Raw genomic sequence first — 19,189 nt, 5'->3', positions numbered from 1 at the left:
GATGTAGAACACAAATTAAAGTAGAACAGGAAACTTGGGTTCTAAAGAATTAATTACAGTAGAACATAAATTTAAAGTCCAAATTGAACTCCTTATTTACCAAATTACAGTAGAACACAAATTTCATTACAACAAAATAATTCAACAGAAGCATGCCTATAGAATTTCACCATCCTTCTAAACGGTACTTCAAAGTTCAAACCAAAACCCCACTGAAGCAAACCCATCTATGATGCCATTTAGAGAAAGAAAAACCTTGAATCTCCATGAGTTCAGCTTGCTTCGTTAGCAGTTTTCGGTGAAGAATAATTTCAAACAATCGATTGACAACATTAACTGCATAAAATCGAAGTAACAAATTGATTAAAATTCCCAAATTAAATGAAATCTCTCAAAAATCCCCAAATTCAAACAAGACTATACTTTTAAAACCCTGGATTTAACAAAAGATTACTGACCCAAAGATTTTTTTTTTTAAAAAAATCTGAACAATATGTAGCAACAACTGTAACTTTTTCATAGGACGCAAAGTGAAATCAAAACAAACCTGAGAAATCAAAACGTACCTCAAACTGTAACAGTCATTTCGTCTCATTTCTCACACAAGTCCAACATATACTTACGGGGATACTAGATCTAGATCGAAAAGAAAAATATAAGAAGTAAGGAGAAGGTTTATTTGGATTTTCAATTCTTCATCATGTTCTGCGAAGGAGGAGAAGAAGGCAGTTGTACGAGGAACAAGAAGAGGAGAAAAAAAAATCTAAAACCAATAGCCCAGATTTAATCCTATGAATATATCAACGGTTTATATTAACCGGTTCTTTTGGTCCAGTTCCTGCCGGTACCCCTAGAACCAGTGTCAGTACCGGTCTACTCCGGTTCTTAAGTTTCAGTCCCGGTCTTTATACCGTTTACTGCGGTTCCGATTCGGTACCGGTCCGGTTTTTCCGGTTTCAATTCGGTACAGGGACTATACACCGTTTCTTGTGCAGCCTTACACGGAACCATCCTTAAGACTAAGTGTTATGGGCTAGATTTTGCTGCTAGGTTAGACAAAAAGTGTTGCAGATACACAAAAAGCATTGCTTATTCTTTAATACTACTTCTCTTTCCAGATATATCTGGCATTCCAACTAATAGCGAGATAGTTTCCCTGAATGGTTCAGCATAGAGAAAATCAACTTTTCGTTATTTGGTTCAGCACATATTGATATTTTTCTTAAATCCGATGGCTAAGATGATCACGGTGTTCCATTTAACGCGACCAAGCAAAATGATTTAGTGCATCTAGATGAATTGCCATACGACATGAGAGGTTATTCTAACTCCTAATCTAGATGCTTGACGGCATTGTCAAATTTTACCATAGTTAATGAACGAAAATGATTTACATCCTGCGAGCTCAATCCCACAGGTCATACGGCAAGACACACGGATGTGGAACCCACACTAAACCCACCCCTGCAAATCCGTCGGGTTACAAAGGTATTGCCCTTTTTCTCTCTGACGGTACAACCGGCGTGGTTGAGCCCGCCGGATGTGTATCACTTCCGGTTAATGACCTGCCGGTACACAACAACATCCAACAATCTTAGATTCTAGTTCTACCGAACAAGTGGGACCCACGTTATTAGCTCTTTTTCTTGTGATGCGTATCACACACCCCATCCACGTGCTAAAAGTAGGACCCAGCTAAGGCATGGAAAAGATGTCACCAGTTTGAATCCACAACCCTACACGTATCCAACAATATTCTCCTTCCCAAAACTACCCCTAACAAATGTCACAAATCATAAGAAAATCCCAAATTTCTAAATTTTCTCAGAGAGATGTGAATAAGAGAAGAAGAAGAAGCTAAAACAAGATCTCTCCGCCTGTCTCTCTGTGTCTCTCTCTCTCTCCAGAAAATGGCGACTTCGAAGTTCTTGTTGTTAACGATTCTGTTCACATTAGTTCTCGTAATTAGGGCAGATTCTGGAGTTAATACTGATGATCATGAAGTAGTCGTTGATGATTCTTCTTCATTGAGAATCGAACTAGACCAACTTAAGTCTAAGATCTCTCTTCTAGGTTTGTAATCTTATAATTTATGCAATTTTGGATCCTGGGTTGGGTTTTGTTTTCGTTATTTCGTTCTTAGATTTGGTGATTTTGGGAAATTTGGAATTTTAGGGTTTTATGTGAAAATTGTGTTTTTTCTAGTGAAATTCCTACTGGGTTTTAGGAATTTCTAGGTTAGAATGTGTGGGTTTTAGGTGAAATTCTCAGACCTAAAGAAAGAAAGGAAAAAGTTTTTTTTTTTTCCTTTTGATTTTTTTTATTTAAGGGTTCTCTATGATGTGAGTACTGAGTATTGGATTCAGTTTGATTTGAAGTATTGAATTGATATTTATGATTTATGATTTTTGGGTGTTCCAGAATCGAGTATTGAAGATAAGACCAAGGAATTGAAAGGTAAAGATGATAGTATATTACGTTTGGAAGCGGTTATTCAACAGAAATCAGATAGTATCAAATCATTACAGACTGATGTTACATCACTTCAGGTAACAAAAAGTTTTTATTTATTTTTTTCATATTTAGCTAACTGTTTGATTATTTAGTGTTTCTTTTAATTAGCCTAATCATGATTAATTGATTTTGTAATTGTAGAAAAAGGGTAATGTGGAGACTGCAGAGCAGGTAGGGAAGGCGCATGCTCGTGCAGGCGAACTTGAGAAGCAGGTTGGTTTATGAAGGAATTGAAAATTAAGGAAGATGATATGGAAGTTTTGGATTGGTGTTGATGTGGTATCTTTTCTTTGTTGTTGTTGTTTTTGCAGGTTGAGAAATTAAATAAGGAAATTGAATCGCAAGGTGCAAAGAGAAGTGCGTTGGAAACACGTGCAATTGAAGCTGAGAACAAATTGAAGGACTTCAATTTGAAGCTAGAGAATGTAAGTGGCTTGTAATGTTAGATAGATTGGTACGATCTGTGTACTGTCCTGGTCTTAATCTTGGTATTGTAAAAGATGAGTGTCTCATTACTCAAATTCATCTTTTATGGTTCATTTACAGCTTGAAAAGGTTAATGAAGATCAGAAAAGCAGAATTCGCAAAACTGAACGTGCACTTCTAGTTGCAGAGGTCTGTTGATCACTTAAATCCTCTTGTTATGCTACTCTGTATAACGTGGTATTTCAATGAACTAACCTTTGAGTCTCTGTCATTTTTATTTTGTAGGAGGAGTTGATGAGGGCAAAGTATGAAGCCTCTTCAAAGATGAAAGAGTTGATGGATGTATGTACAAGATAAGCTTTATGTTGATAATCCTCTTTTTTTTGCTAGTATTCTCACGATGTGTAAATATCTAGTACTAAACATTCTTCGTTAAGTGAGTGAAAGTTACCTGAGAGAATTGAGCTCTACCCTATCTAATGCAATGTGACATTCACTATATTAATCATAGTTAATCTGTAAATCAAATTGGTTATATGGGTATCTTTTGCTAAATGTTATGCATGTTGACAGTAGTTTGAGGAAGTATAACGGTCTACTATTTTCTACTTCAGGTTCATGCTGCTTGGTTTCCACCATGGCTTGCAACTCATTTGGTTCATACTCAGGTAAATGTTCTACAGTTGAATCAAATTTGATATGTGGTTGTTTTCTTGTCTAACCTTCTTGTTTCTGAATTTCCAGTCCTACATTGTAACAAACTGGAACAAACATGGGAAACCTGCATTGGATGTGGCAATTGAAAAGGTCATTTTCTTGGGTTGTTATTTCTATGAATCTGTGAAATATTATGCATGGTTTTGAGTAGGGTTTCGTCTTTGGTCGGTTGCATCTGTTTAACAGAGATTGACATTCTTTAACTGTTGCAGGCCTTGGAGAAAAAAAACCAGGCTCAGAAGTGGGCCGAACCTCATGTGGAATCAGTCAAAACTGTAAGTTTCTCGAATACATACTGTAAATTGGTTAAATAGGTAAACAAAATCTCATTATTTTGCAGTATAAGCAACTTCCTGTTGCATATAGCACCATCCAACTTGCTTAATAGTTTCCGGGTAGTTGGAATAATATCCAGATTTTTTATCTGTATTTGCCGAGTCACTGACTCTGTAGACTCCATTTTGCTAGAAATTGGTCCCTGCTCTAAAAGAACAGTGGGTGACAGTTACCACCTATGCTGAACCACATGTGCAAACTTTAACTACCAAGATGGTCGAGGTTTACGAGTCATCAAAGAAAACCATAGCACCACATGTTGAAAAGGCACAGAAAATTGTAGATCCTTACCTTCAGGTATGTTTCACTGTATAAGAAACATTTGCACATTTGTTACTGTGCCCTACAAGTGCCTCCAACACAAAGCTTTATCTGTTGGCAGGAAGTTAAGAAGATCAGCAAGCCATACATTGATCAGGTTGCCACTGCGGCCAAACCACATGTCGATAAAGCACGGATTGCATTGAAGCCCTACACAGCACAAGCAGTTGTTGCTTACACAGAGTTCCTTAAATCTGCCACGACATATCATCATCAGGTATTTACCTAATGCCTAGATGTATTTTGTTCATCTTCGTTAGTTTGTGTCTTTGGCTACCCCACTAGGCACCAGTTTCAAGAACATCTGCCTTTCCCATAGACCCCACGATACTTGTTAGATTCTCTATTATTATAGTATTAAAATAAGCATAATGCTTCTTCTTTTTTTTGTTATGTGTTTGTATGAAGTTTCCTGATGCCTTATTTCTTAATTTTTTAAGGTCCAAGCTACTGTCCAGGAAACACTAAATAGACACGAGATAACTAAACCACTCGCAACAAAAGAGCTGGTGTGGTTTGTGGTATGTTTATCTTATATATTGTCTTTTCTTTTATTTGGTTTCCTCTGTGGTTCATCAACTTGTGCAAACCTTGCAATCTCAATACTTTATCTTACATTAACTTCACATAAATTGTCACAGGCTTCTGCTTTGTTGGCGTTACCAGTATATGTCCTTCTTAGATTCTGCTCATGCATCTTCTGGTAAGCTTTTTTACTCCAGTGTCATCTCCCTGAGTTGATTTGCTAAATATAAGCGATTAGGCAAAACAATTACATCCTTCTTTTTCTTTCTTTGTCAAGGATTTTGTGAGTAATTTTAATATATTTTGTTTCTAATTATTTATTTATTTAACCCTTTGCAGTAAGAAGGGAAAGAAACCTGCTCGGAACACCCATACAACTACACGTCGTAGGGCTAAACGTGCGCACGCTGACAAATAGAATGCTAAATATAGTTAAAACTATGTGTTTTGCATATGAAAATCAAGGTGTGTCATACTTTTTTAACTTGTTTCATAGTTTCTCACAATCTTCTAGGTTCCGTGTAAGGGCTTCTAAATTGTTGTTTGTTAATAACGTGCTTTTATTTTGTGTGAATAGCTTTATGTGAATGAGATAGTTGTTTTCTTTGTATTCTTGGAAGATGCTTAAGAGACTTCAAAGTAGGACATTAGATTTCTTGATTTCTTAAAATATCACACAATTATGTGCTTTTATTTTCTGTAAGTAGCTGTTTGTGAATGAGATAGTTGTTTTCATTGTAAGTAGCTGTTTGTGAATGACATAGATGTTTTCAAAGTAGGAAGATGGTTAAGAGACCGCAAAGTAGGACATTAGATTTCTTGGATTTTTAAAATATCACGTTATTACAAAGTGACTTCGGATAAATGACCATTTTGCATCACATCTATACAAACTTTCCTACCCTTAGTTAGGACATTGATAGGAAGCTCCTGACGACTAGGTTTAGTTAATGCCCAGAGTTGACCGGAGCTTATAAACCAGGTGAAATAATTATCCTTAACGACCTTCATGCCTTGGTTCGAGTATCCTTAGTTAGAGCGCAGCTAATTGAGCCTAGGTTTAGCTAATGCCTAGAGTTGACCAAAGCTTAAATGAACCAGGTGAAATCATTATCCTTGACAACCTTTATGCCCATGCCCATGATGAATTTGTGGATCAAATTCATGTTTTACAAATAGCTTATGTATATGCACTGGATGTTTCACAAGACCCTCTATATCATGTAGACATAAGTGTGATGTGAATATTTGTTTTCCAGTAGTTTGTCAACTAGAATAGTAGTTTTGAAGGTTACCCAATTTTTACTGCGCATCGGACTCTTTTAATTGTGGTTAAAAATCATAGACTGAAAGAGACTGTCATGCCAGTAATTGTTACATGTTTCTGACTGGTATTTGTCTTCGAAAACACCCAGTATCACTTGACAACGGAATGGGTGAAGACGTGAAGTATCTAATGTTCTTTGAACTCTTCTGTCTCTGTCGTTGTGTTTATGCAGAGGAGGGATGTCAATGCTCACAGGAATTTCAAAAGCTGTTGGTGTACATCGTGGGGAGCATATACATTGTATTTTTCACCGAAACGAAAATCAGATGTTTTGAGTTTTATGCTCAAACCTACTGTTCATGTGAAAAATATGCTCCAATTCTCTCAGAATTAACTTCATACCCGAGCAGTGCAGTCTAGAAGAATTTATAGGATTATTACTTGGACATGAATTACTTCCTCGATGTGTATTGTTTACTTCTTTTTCTTCCCCGCCTTTTTGTTAAAAAAAAAAATATAGACTGCTCTTCTGGATGTTACTTGTTTGGTTTCAATATTGGATCCTTTTTTCACCACAGTTTTATTATAGTTTCCCATTCAGGCTCCAGAGTAGAAGTTTGGTTTCTTTTGTTGTGCTTTTCTTAGGTTGGATGGAATATTGTTACCTTACCAAGTGTTCATGGAAACCTGAACTTAGATGTATGGAATTAGAGCCTCAGAATGTGCTGTAACTAATATCGAAGCTCCTCATCTTGCTGGGGTTATAAATTTCTCTCTAGCAGGAAGGCCAGCAGTTCTCAAGGTCGACAGCATATGGGTACGTACTTTATATCCATGGTAAAGCCAGAGTTGTTTCCACCAACAACGTAAAATGGAAAAATGAAGTCGAGTTCACGTAACCAACCACCACCAGTACCATCACTGAATCAAAACCAAGATATACAGACAGATACGACATTCAAACATAGATCCAACTAAAAGCTCTAAAATAGAAATTTGGGAAGTAGAAATTGACGGTTAGTCCCATTTTTACTGGGCTTTAGACAGTTTAGTCCAGCACCTTCAGGCCTAATACTCGCTAGTCCAAATTTCCCCCTGCATAAACAGTTCAGTCCAAACTGTTCCCGATCCAGAAAATTATACATTTCCTTGTTACCCTAAATATCCTGTTCATTTTTACGCATATAGATTAAAAGAGAGAGAGAGAGTCGAGAAGTTTTAGATCTGAGGTTTTTGGCGAGAGATAGAGGCGATTTGGGTTTTTGTTCTTCATGATTTCTCGTTTTAGAGAGATAGATTTCGAATTCTTCAATTTCCTATATTTGATTTTCTTCTGCTACGGCTAGTAACTTACTAATCTTCATCAGTTAATTCGAGTTTTACATGTCTCATCAACTACGCGATTAAGAAAAAACCATTATGAAAGATCCAGTAAGTTCTCTTATTATTTGACTTCTTTGGATTTTTTTGGTGAAATTCTGCAGTTATTTGTTCACCTTAAGCTGATTAATCAAGAGATGTGAATAGTTGAATTTCGTTTGTTGTAACTATTAAAGGACAACTGCGACTCTACATGCGAAAATCGACATGAGAGAACTTGATAAACTTAATTTAGTGAAAATATGGTGAAATTTATATGAATCTTCTATTTTCGTTGCTCAATTTTTGTAAACATTAATGTTTATTTCATCGATTTGATTTTTCTTAATTTACTGTATGGATTTTGAATTTACAACATATGGACTTCATAGATTTTACTTAGTAGACTAGTGTACAAGATGGTACACTGCAACATAACCAGTGCATAAGAAGGTGCACTACAACATCAGAATTTTGTTGCATCATCGCACTTGTGATTCTATTTGTTTCAGACCATTTTTACCTTTACGTATTCAACAATTCAAAGATCTGATTTTTGTTTTGCATGATTACAAAAGTTGAATTTTTTGATTCCGATTGGCTTGATTTGTGTTACTTATGAGGTTTGTTTTGATGTCGCAGTTTGTGGAGGACAACATGTCCCAGCACGACGATATGGATTACATGGGGGATGATTATGAAATGGATGATGTATAAGACGACATGGATAAAGAATTCCACAATATATGATTTTGAACCTAATGAGGATGAGGATGACCAATTGGTTTGTCTTTTCAACCCACTTTCTAGTTTTGTTGAATTTACTGCATTGGGTTTAATTACTTGATATATGATTTTGCTATGGGTTGATAAATATTTTATTTGGATTCTATTCGGACTAATAAAATAACGGATATGAGATGATACAAGATGAATTTATTTGGATTCTCCGGTAATTCTAAATGTGTACTTTATTGTATACATGTATTTTATTTGGATTTAGAAAAAATTTGAATTAGATAACTCTTCTTATGACTAAGTCCCCATGTTGATCTTAATATTATATCAAAGTTTTTAGTCTTTTAGTCTAGAATTATGAATTAGAAAATATAGTGGTGTTATTAAGCTCAACTATTGAAGAGTCACTTTTTGTTGGTTATGACAGAAATTAGATGTATACATATTTGTACACCTATGACATAAGTGTATATTGTAGTACACATGTGACAGAAATTGCATGTGTGCATAATAGTCCACTATAGGACTCTTAATCAAATTTTAGTGAAAAATCTTTTTTCATTTCTTAGATGTCGAATCAGTGATGATATAAGTGTGCATTGTTGTACACATGTGATAGAAATTACATGTGTACATAATAGCGCATCTGTAATATAAGTGTACATTGTTGTGCACTTTTTAATACAGGTGTACATTGTTGTGAACATGTGACAAAAATCACAAGATGGTGGACATATATCGCATAAGCTTATGTATGCGTTAGTTTCAAGTTAGTATTAGGGTTTTATGAAGGTAACTATATGTGTGTACTTTAGAAATTTGTTAAATGTGAAATATTTTGAACAAGACAGATTCATTTGTGAGGTGTTTCGGACAAGACTAGTTATTGAAGTTTTGTTGTTCTCTTCTACTTGTTACAGGAAATTGATGCTATTGACAATACAGATCTTCCTCCAAGATATGTGAATAAGGTCTTTCTGCAATAGTTGGAAGGCTTAATCTGGATTGGGTCGATTCTGATCAGTCGGCTGAATGAGGCTTTCATCGTGCAATGACTCTTGCTGGTAGTGAATTTTTAGAGGTTAGATTTATTTATTTTTTTGTTAGCTCTGTACATGAATATTTGTGACTTTAGTTTCAACTTCTGCTGAAAATATGCTGTCAGCAAGCAAAAGGTTGTGAGGCAGAGAAGGGGAGTTTTTACTTGATAAACTAACCCCAAATACAAGTGTACAAATTGGTGCACCTCTAATACAAGTGTACATATACGTGCACCTGTAACAAGATGAGTGCAGGTGGATTGCACTGTCATTTCATCCTACAAACAAGCCTTTTTTAGGAACTGAGATGGTGGATTTCACTGTCATTCTCATTCTAGAAATAAGCATATTTTATTTTTCTTTGACCAAACCCAAAATAAACATACCTATCATTTTTAGTAAACTCTAAATAAAAAATATGCCTATCTTTGTGAAACAGATGAGTGCCTAGTTATATAAGAGCTTGCAACTAGTATTATGAAGGTTCCTTTATATTGTGAAATTGTTAAAATATGTTGGGGTTTCTTTGAATTTGTTTGTTCGGGGGATTAATCTGATTACTTTATTTGTTATGAAGATGGAAGAAATATTATAACTAGTTCAGTGGGCTAAGATGTAAAAACTCATTTTTGGAACAAATGCAAACACATAGACTTTTCCAATGATTAGACCGAGTAATTCATGCGAAGGTGGCAGCAGAGTTGGAGCTGCAGTTGTTTCTAGGGTTGAACATGCTAAATTATCAGGTGCATTTGAGACACTGGCAGCGGATATGCTTCCTACAACTGATGATTAATGTATGCACAAGGATGAGCCTGATTGGGATACACCAACGAGTGAAGTCGCTTATGTAGGTGATGCAATTGAAGATATTCGTCAAGACAAGGTTTGTTCTTTCTTAGCTCTGATCACTTGCTCTTTTTACCCAAAAGTACTAGTGAAACTGTGAAAGTGATGATACCCACAACTCTTTTTCTTTTCTTTTTTGAGCAGACAGTTGCACCCGTAGCTCGGAACTGGGTTTGATCTGGTATGATCAAGTTGTCCACGTTTTAATTCAAATTTTCTGTTGGGTCTATCTTGCAGATGGTCATTGTTGTTGATAACAATGATCGAGAAAATGAAGGAAATCGAATAATGGCAGCAGAGTTGACAAAATGGTCATTGTTGTGGGTTGTATGTGGTGTATAAATTGGTGCACCTTATCTTGTCTTTTGATTTTCTGGATTTTTGTGGACATGTACATGCTTGTACGTCAATGTAAACTAATATTTTTACAAAATGAGAATTATATAATCATGTGGGTACTCTTTTTGTAGCTCTCGGAAAGAGCTGTTCGAATATATAAAGTTTGTGAATTTTAGACAAATGGTTCGAAAGATAAATTGTTTTTAATTTTTTTTTACATTATTTAAAATTGCTGACATCATTGTGAGTCATTTTGGACTAAACTGTAATGTTTGGACTAAATTGTAAATCAGGAAGGTTATATATGTAATTTTTATATTTTAAATAATTTTGGACTAAATTGTACCTAGTTGAATGGGTGTGGACTAACTAGTATATTTGGATGGGATTTTGGACTAAACCGTATTTTTCCTATTTGGGAAATACTCAGGACCATTAATGTGTTGGGTGATGCGAGTCATGTGACCTTAACTAGCTAGGGGTAAAAGGCCGCACTTGGCTTCCCCAAAAAAAATAAAGTCGTGTAATGCATTATGGGTTTGAGCATCAAATGTTGTTATATTTGGGTTAAGTGGCAAAATGCCCCAATTTGGACTACAACGTTGTGAAAATGCCCCGGACGTTAGGCAAAAGATCAAAATGTCCCATTCCGTTACTTGTACCTTGAATAGTCAAAATTGGTCAAAATGCTCCAGCTTGACTAGTCAACTGTATTGTGAATTGACGATTTTTCCCTTCAATGAAAATGACGGTAGACATGTTGCACGTGTGCTTATAATTTCGTGAGACACGTGGCAAATAAAACGTTGACACGTATGCAATGTAAAACGATGACACGTGGACTGTGGCCGACACTTGTACCATACGAGCGGGTTCGTATGTCTGCTTCTAGTCTTATCTTCAACCTTGGTGTTTCAGCCACAAAAAAAAAAAAAGAACCAGACCGATAGAGAGAGAGATCGAGAGAAAGAGAGAAATTTCCAAAAAAAAGAGACAGAGAGAGATCGAGAAAAGAGAAGAACAGTGAGGAACCAGATCGATAAGAGAAGATAGATGAGACAGAGAAGATAAGATCCGCGTTCGAGAACATTGAAGAACATGTAATTTCCCTTTCTTCGTTAAACCCTAATTTTGTTTTACGATTTCTGATTTTCGATTCGTTTGTTTTTCTTGAAACCCAACCTTGTGAAAATGGATTTATGAACTTAGAGTTTCAGAGACTTGAAATGAAATTAGGGTTTCAGAAGCTGTAACTAGGGTTTCATGAAACGAAATTAGGGATTATAATTTGGGGTTTTTCAATTTTAGCAGATGAAATTGGTTTGTATGATGATTTATAATTGTGTCTCTGTCTCTCTTTCTCTGAATTTTGTCTATCTCTTTTGCTTTATAACCATGCCATGGCTAAGAATTGAATGATTCTACTAAGTGACATTTGATTTTAGTGTGTTGATTAATTTTTATTACTGCATGATAACCTGTATCTTATATGTTTCAAATTGTATCCACACTTTTCAAATGACCTTTGGATTTAGTGTTTTAGTAACTTGAAGTGCCCTGACTTGAATGTGCACTAGTAGAATTAAGGGATAATTTGTGTTTTTGTATATAATTGAGTGTTTATAGTACAATTCTATTCAGTTGGTCACACTTTGCTGCAATTAAATTAGTAAGCAATTGAATTAGGGTCTCAGATAAACAAATTATGTTCAATTTAGCATTTTTATTAGTGGGGTTAGTGGGCTTGATATTTGAAAAGTAAGCATTTTAATTTATGTAACCCCTGTAACAAATTGGGACACTCTTTGAATACTCTGAAGGTTTTGATAATATATGTATTTGGAGTCATATCTTACTGAAATTATAAAGAGTTTTAGACACAAAATGAATGGAACATAAAGGTACTGAATGCATATATATCTAGTCAGCTCAGTCAGTTGAACATATGAAAATCACAGTCTGTATTATTTTCGTTTATGATATGCCATCATGGGGAGTTGTTTCACATATGTGTCTAGTGCTCGCTGTAACAGTGTGAAGCTTAAAAAATGAAAACGGTTATGAAAATCTATGATCTCTTTTTTTCAAGTAATCATTCGTTATTTCTCGACTGTTGTTACTCCTCGTTCCGTGCATAACAATAACTGAATCGATCGATTCATTTTGCTTTTTTCCATTTTGAACTCTTAAAATGTCTAACACATGTTTCATGTCATGTCTTTGAAATTTGATCTATGTTGTCTCCAATACCACATTCTCTCAACTAGGTTCTCATAGAGAGACCAGGGATAGTGAGATCGGATAAATGGATAAATAGAGATTCATTTTTAAGGTCAAGACCTAGGGTCGGTAAGAAAGGGAATACACATCTTGGGACATAGTTTAAGGAAAGTATTTCGTTAAAGAGTGGTAGTTTACAAATTAATTGTAATTTTTCAGTGCCTCAATATTAGAATATTGGACTCTTTAGTTGCACTCTAGTTGTACTATTCTATATAGTATATACTACTAGCAATCAGTTAGTCTAGTGATAAAATGGTTAAAGGTAACATAATTTGATAATGCTTATGCATAATTTGACTAGGAATGCTGTAATTTCCGTATCCCAGTCGTACAGGTGCCTTGCCTTAATGGTTCTTGAATATAGAAAAATGCAGTCTCCTCACTTTATATCTGTATTCAATTCACCATGACTGGCATTGCATTCTCTGTGAGAATCAGCAGGACAAGTATTCACTTCACATTATTAGTGATCTTTTAATGTTTGTGGATGTTTTAAATTGTATAAGTTGCTTTTCAGTCTTTTGTTTGTTGTGAAATGTATCTTGAAGTTGCCCTGACTTGCATTTACACTAGTTAGGTGACTAATGTAAAATCATATAGTGGTTAAGTGTGAGCAATTACCCTTGTAATCTCACCCTATAAGCTTGCTGCAATAAAATGAACTCTGTGTAGGGCTTGTTAAATGTTTCATTGATTTGTTTTATTTTTATTTAATGTTTCAGGATGGATAGTGAATATAGGGATTTCTGGATAACTGATATAGGTGGCAGATTCAAGGACTTGTTATGATTGTAAAGCTGGTACAAGTGGAGAGGAATTTATGGCTATGCTAAAGAGAAGATTGGTAAGGGAACAAGGTATGGATCCAAAACTTGGATTGTATTTATTTAATTATGCGGATGGGGATGCTGATGATAATTGTGAATCAGAAGAGGAAGGCCTTGTCTGCACCAACATCTGCATCAAAGAAATCTGCTGATATACCACTATTGACTATTGTCAAAAGGCAAAGCAGCTGCTACTACACCATCTTCTTCTTCAGATGGTTCCCTGAAAAAGGGTAAGACAACTACACCATCCTCCTCTACTGCAGCTGATGTTGGTGCTAAAAAGAAGGTGACACATCCATCTACTTCTTTTGCGCCTTCTACTGCTTGTTTTAACCGGACATACGATGGCACAGTGAATATCTCTAACCAAACCATCAATATTACTGAACTATCATCTAAAAGGGTTAGAAAGCTAATTCAAAATATCAGTAGGTTTAAATGCTTTCATTTAATGACAGTTAACAATGGGTTCTTCTTTTTTATGCTTTTGTTTGTAATGGCGGACATCTTAATCACTATATGTTTGCAGTACTGATGGTGTTTTTAACCATCATTGTTTATGTAAGTGCAAACAGTTTAGCAATTTAAATTATGCAGTGTTGTTTTTTTTGTTTTTTTTTGGTAAGAATGCAGTGGTTTGTTATCTCGTTCTAATTTCATTTAAAATTTCTAAATTTCTAGCATTATGTCCATTGAAAAATGGAATGTAAATGGCTTGGATATGTGGCCGTCCATTTTTAATCACATGACACGCGTCTCAATCTAACCATTTAGGACACGGTGGGCATTTTCGAAAAAGACTGCTTGAGTCAATAAATACACTCTCACGTGAGAGTCATTTGACTCAAATTTCATTGATAACCGTTGGATCAAAATGCCACGTGGCGTGCATTGGTTCAACCCAATTCTAAAGGTTAGAAATGTAAATGTTCACATGTGAGAGTTACATGTGTGGCGAATTTGACCATTTAACTCTCTTTAACGGCTAAACTAACCGATTGGGGCATGTTGATAACATTTTGGGGCATTTTTATCTTTTGCCTAACGTCCGGGGCATTTTCATAATCTTGGGGTCTATTTTGGGGCATTTTGCCACTTAACCCGTTATATTTTTAGTAGCAGCTCCACTAACCTAATAAATTTATATGCAGGAAAATTGAATAAAGAAGATTACAGCCATGATTAAGCCGATCTTTGTACTGCAGGCTCAAAGGGAGCCTATAACACAAATTAATTTAGAACTGCATTTTTATTGTACATGACTCAGAAACCATGACAACTACTGCCAACCTAACTCCCATATATATGATCTCTCTCTCTCTCACTCACTCACTTTATATAACTTCTTATGAACTGGTCTCCCTGTCATACATACCTAGTTTGTAACCTCTTCTAGCTGGTGGAAAATATTCAAATAAAGAAATCATGCCTCATGGGGTAAGATATCCAAATCTGGGGCAGGTGCAGGTGCCGGAAGATAATAACACAGACAATGCAGCAGGGGTATGGAAACAGGTCTTGCTGCCAGCCTTCTTCACCTTATGGGTGTGCTTGGTCATGTTGTGGGTGTTGTGGATCGTATTGATGCTAGAGAAGTGAAACTTTGTGACACTACTGAAGTAAGTAATAAAGGGTTTAAAAACTTGAACTTGATATGTTACTCCCTCGATATATAATCGATCATTATTATGTTTCTCTCGTACACTGACCTTGAATGGATTCTTTTTGTTCTTCTTTGGTTGTAGTTTCCCGAACTAGCTAGTTTGAGTAATAAGAATATATTTTTTTTCTGCAAAACTCTACTGTTAAGTTTGACTAGAAAAACCAACATGAACTTAATTAGCTACTACTAATCTAAAACATCACAAATTTCATGAAGTATCGATGAATTTTCCAAGGTTGAAAGAAAAATGCTGCATCTTTCTTGGTTTATATAGAGGTTGAAGTGTAATGGTTGCCGTGGATGTACGCCAACCTCGGTACCTTCTTTCTATCTTTCTAGATGAAACTAAAGATAGAAGTTTCCTTAAGCTCGAGTGGCTGCTACCTAGAATCTTAGAAATGGTGACTGACGAAGTTTAGTTTAAGAGAAAAAATGTTTGAAATGTAAGCTGTCTTGGTTACACTAATAAGAGAGAAAATATAGGATGTGTATGTGAAGTTCTTAACCACTATGGATCTTCACCAACGAGATACTTTTACTCTTGCCAACCTTGTTGGAAAATAATTACACCTTGTATTTGGTTTCATATCTACATAATTGCCCTGTCTAATGCTGGTGAAAAATGTCTATGTCTGCAAGAATGTTTTTCTTCGTGTCATTTAAGTGGTAAAGATATGTATCAAGCATTAATATTTTTAAGGAGTATTATCCAATAAGGAAATGTATTTGTAAAAAACAAAATTAGCTTCAAATAAATTTTCATCTGGATTACATGAAAAAAAACTAGAATGGAAAATGTTAAATCATGTGTCGTACTGGTTTCTTGTCATCCAACCTTCTTTGGTTTTTTGCATATAAATTTGAGAACATTTGAATACAACCCCTTTATTCTCAAGAAACAAAACGAAACAGATCGAGTGGTGGAGAAGACGATTGGTTGGTTCGTCATTACTCCTCACACTATTGTCTAATAACCATGCCAATCCCTATATGGACATCCCAGTAGTTCCTGTTAATCTATAACCAAGTCTAAACAAGCATTAGAAGTACAATAAAAGTTCCTCTTCAAAGTACCCAGCGCATAGGAAGTTAAATCTAACATTTGCTGATCATCAAACTAACTCATATCGACGAAGCTCCCCTCGTCTTACTTGGGTTAATTATAAGATTCTCTCTAGCAGGAAGGCCAGTAATTCTCAAGGTCTACAGCATATGGGTCCATATTTTGGAACCTGTGGTTGTTCCCCATCGTTGTATTCATATCCATGCTAAAACCAGCGCTATTTCCACCAACTACATGACCACTATTAGTTAACACAGACGAAGATCCATCGGTTGTACTCATTGAATGAGCATTCATCATCTGATGGTTCTGTGGCGGCACAGGTCGAAATCCTTGCTGTGTAGTTGGGGCTCCTAGGTTCAGGTTTAAGCCGGATATCGTGAAGCAACCGGGATAGCTTGGTTGTGTTTGCATTGGTATGTTCATATTCTGGGGACCTCTTAAAACCCTTGAGATTTCTGCCAAGTCTGCATTGTTTATGTAGTTTCTTCCGGAGAAATGATCCATATGCATCATTGGTGGTAAGAGGCTCGAATGACCCGTTTCGAAACTGTATGGATTGGTTCTGTGTTGTTGGTGCACTGGTGGCTGGTATTTCTTCAAACTGTTGGTCTTTTGGAAGACGCGGCAAACAACCCATTCATCCTGTTTTATGATGCAACAGCAAAATATTAGAGCCAGCATATCACCAAAAAGAAGTAAAATTACATGTGCAACCATAACTTGCATCATAGAATACTGCTTTTCTTATTACCTTGCTCGTTCTGAAGGATGTTTTGGGATGAAGTCGATATTCATGCATCACCCAATTAGTTTTCTCTCCTCTTGGAGCTCTTCCTTTGTAAAACACTAATGTCTTCTTCATACCGACCATATTGGATGTTGCACTATCAAATATCTCCTTATCCTTCCCAGTTGTTTTCCAGTAACCCGCATGTGTTGCCCGATTGGTGCGTATTCCTGTTGGATATTTACGATCTCGGAGGCTGAAAAAGTACCACTCTTTTTCTCCCATTTTTGCCTTGGCTGCATAAACCAGAAACATCAACAACAAAATAATGGAAAAATCAAGAAGTGGTTGAGGTCACATAAACTTGAAGCTCTAAAGAGAAATTTGATAAATACTTGGACCATCAACTAGCTAGGTGATGTGACCTTGATCGTTTGGGGTAAAAAGACGAAAGACATCACTGACGTAAATAAGGAGATGTAAGGAAAGCCTTGACGTTGAGGCGTCAAAGTCCATGTACACCAAGAGCATCGAGGCTTCACTTGGTTCCCCGGAGAAATAAAGTCATGTAGTGCAATATCGAGAAAGCTTTTGAGCATCAAATATTGTTATATTTTTACTAGCAGCTCCACTAAGCGGACTACTTTATGCAGGGAAATTGAATAAAGAAGATTAAAGCCATGATTAAGCCGATCTTATAATCTTGCAGGCTCAAAGGGAGCCTATAACACAAAATTACTTTAGAACTGCATTTTTATTGGGCATGACTAAGGAACATGGCAACTACTACCAACCTAACTCTTATACGATCTCTCTCTCACTCGCTTTATAAACTGTTCTAGCTGGTGGCAAATATTGAAAAAGAAATCATGCCGGTCAGGATATATCCGGTTGCATCAAATCGGGCGGTGCAGGTGCAAGTGCCGGATGAGAATAACACAGACAATGTAACAGGGGAATGGAAACAGGCTTTGCTGCCAGCGTTCTTCGCCTTATGGGTGTGCTTGGTCATGTTGTGGGTGTTGTGGATCGTGGTGATGCTAGAGAAGTGAAACTTTGTGTCTAAATCTACAACAGAAGACCATAGATCCATGTTGGTGACTAGCTCAAATTATTATCCATTTTGGATGTAATCTCTCATGCATATAAACAGATTAATTATGGATTTTATAAGTATATTATTGTAGCGAGTTTACCGACAAATTCTTTCTTAGAAAACAATTATGAATTCATCTAATAAAACACTGAAATCAAGGGGTTTAAGGGAAACACATAAAAACATAGAATATGTACCTGGGAGATCCCATGGTTCGGATTTGTTAAGATCCACATCGGTTATTGCTTTTCCGGTGAAACTCGAGTCGGATATCTTGTTTGTAAGATAGTATGTTATGAGTTCTTCATCTGTTGGATGGAACCTAAACCCTGGTGGTAATGATTCTTCCTTCGATACTAATCCATCCATCTCAAAGTATATATTACTTGAACTTTAAGATGCTGTTACCCACTCAACATATACGTATGATTGATATTATATTTCTCAAGTACACTAACCTTGTATCAGTTCTTGTTATTCTTCTTTGGCTGTAGTTTTTCGAACTAACTCGATTGTGCAATAAGAATATATTTTTCTACAAACTCCAAACTCTACTGTTGAGTTTGACTAAATATAACAAGAAAAAAATGGTGAATTCTTGCACGAAGTAGTATCGACGAATTTCGAAGCTTGCAAGAAAAATGTTCTATGGTGATATAGATGTTGAACTGTAACTGGACTTCAATGGTTGTCGTGGATGTACGACAACCTCAGTACCTTCTTTCTATCTTTCTAGATGAAATGAAACTAAAGCTAGAAGTTACCTTAAGTTTGAGTGACTAGTACTTAAAACTTTGAAATGGTGACTGATGATGAGGTTGTTTATATATATATGAAGTTTAGTTTGAGCAAAGAGTTTGAAATCGAAGCTGTCTTGGTTTGGACTAATATTGAGAGAAAATACAGAATGTGTTTGTGAAGTTCTTAACCACTATGGGTCTTCACCAACAAGATACTTTTAATTTTTGCCAACCTTGTTGGAAAATAATTTAGAATTAAGAGACTGATAAATAATTACACCTTGTATTTGGTTTCATCTACATTATTACCCTGTCTAATGTCGTGTTGAGTAATTAACAGTGAAAAATGTCTA

The 19,189-nt window shown here is 35.8% G+C and overlaps 2 protein-coding genes and 1 long non-coding RNA gene across 3 annotated transcripts; 1 reads left to right on the top strand and 2 right to left on the bottom strand.

Moving 5' to 3' along the window:
- Positions 1-66: 66 nt before the first annotated feature.
- Positions 67-766, bottom strand: LOC113335172. Its single transcript, XR_003353208.1, has 2 exons — positions 567-766; positions 67-336 (listed from the first exon to the last, which is right to left on the bottom strand). It is a non-coding gene; the product is annotated as an uncharacterized LOC113335172 (long non-coding RNA).
- Positions 767-1,831: 1,065 nt separating this feature from the next.
- On the top strand, positions 1,832-6,713 carry LOC113335308 (paramyosin-like). Its single transcript, XM_026581405.1, has 15 exons — positions 1,832-2,073; positions 2,422-2,549; positions 2,656-2,727; positions 2,826-2,939; positions 3,061-3,129; positions 3,226-3,282; positions 3,555-3,608; positions 3,685-3,747; positions 3,870-3,932; positions 4,126-4,290; positions 4,376-4,531; positions 4,755-4,835; positions 4,956-5,017; positions 5,179-5,304; positions 6,339-6,713. Exons 1-14 carry the CDS (start codon positions 1,911-1,913, stop codon positions 5,255-5,257), a joined length of 1,326 nt encoding a protein of 441 aa, XP_026437190.1. The 5' UTR covers positions 1,832-1,910; the 3' UTR covers positions 5,258-5,304; positions 6,339-6,713.
- A 9,244-nt stretch (positions 6,714-15,957) lies between these two features.
- LOC113335325 (NAC domain-containing protein 79-like) lies at positions 15,958-18,928 on the bottom strand. Its single transcript, XM_026581414.1, has 3 exons — positions 18,294-18,928; positions 17,025-17,296; positions 15,958-16,915 (listed from the first exon to the last, which is right to left on the bottom strand). The coding sequence occupies exons 1-3, from the start codon at positions 18,463-18,465 to the stop codon at positions 16,382-16,384; spliced, it is 978 nt and encodes a 325-aa protein (XP_026437199.1). The 5' UTR covers positions 18,466-18,928; the 3' UTR covers positions 15,958-16,381.
- Positions 18,929-19,189: the final 261 nt, after the last annotated feature.

This window comes from Papaver somniferum, unplaced genomic scaffold (genome assembly GCF_003573695.1).
Source record: "Papaver somniferum cultivar HN1 unplaced genomic scaffold, ASM357369v1 unplaced-scaffold_139, whole genome shotgun sequence".
Taxonomy (NCBI): Eukaryota; Viridiplantae; Streptophyta; class Magnoliopsida; order Ranunculales; family Papaveraceae; genus Papaver; species Papaver somniferum.
This window is presented reverse-complemented; position numbering and strand designations above follow the sequence as displayed.

Bases quoted from the DNA above. Each gene is read 5' to 3' on its own strand.
- LOC113335325 (XM_026581414.1), bottom strand. From the start codon at position 18,465: ATGGATGGATTAGTATCGAAGGAAGAATCATTACCACCAGGGTTTAGG. The intron at 17,297-18,293 runs GTACATATTCTA...TGGTTTATGCAG, and splicing joins CGAACCATGGGATCTCCCAG to CCAAGGCAAAAATGGGAGAA. The intron at 16,916-17,024 runs GTAATAAGAAAA...ATCATAAAACAG, and splicing joins CATCCTTCAGAACGAGCAAG to GATGAATGGGTTGTTTGCCG.
- LOC113335308 (XM_026581405.1), top strand. From the start codon at position 1,911: ATGGCGACTTCGAAGTTCTTGTTGTTAACGATTCTGTTCACATTAGTT. The intron at 2,940-3,060 runs GTAAGTGGCTTG...GTTCATTTACAG, and splicing joins TCAATTTGAAGCTAGAGAAT to CTTGAAAAGGTTAATGAAGA. The intron at 4,532-4,754 runs GTATTTACCTAA...TAATTTTTTAAG, and splicing joins CCACGACATATCATCATCAG to GTCCAAGCTACTGTCCAGGA.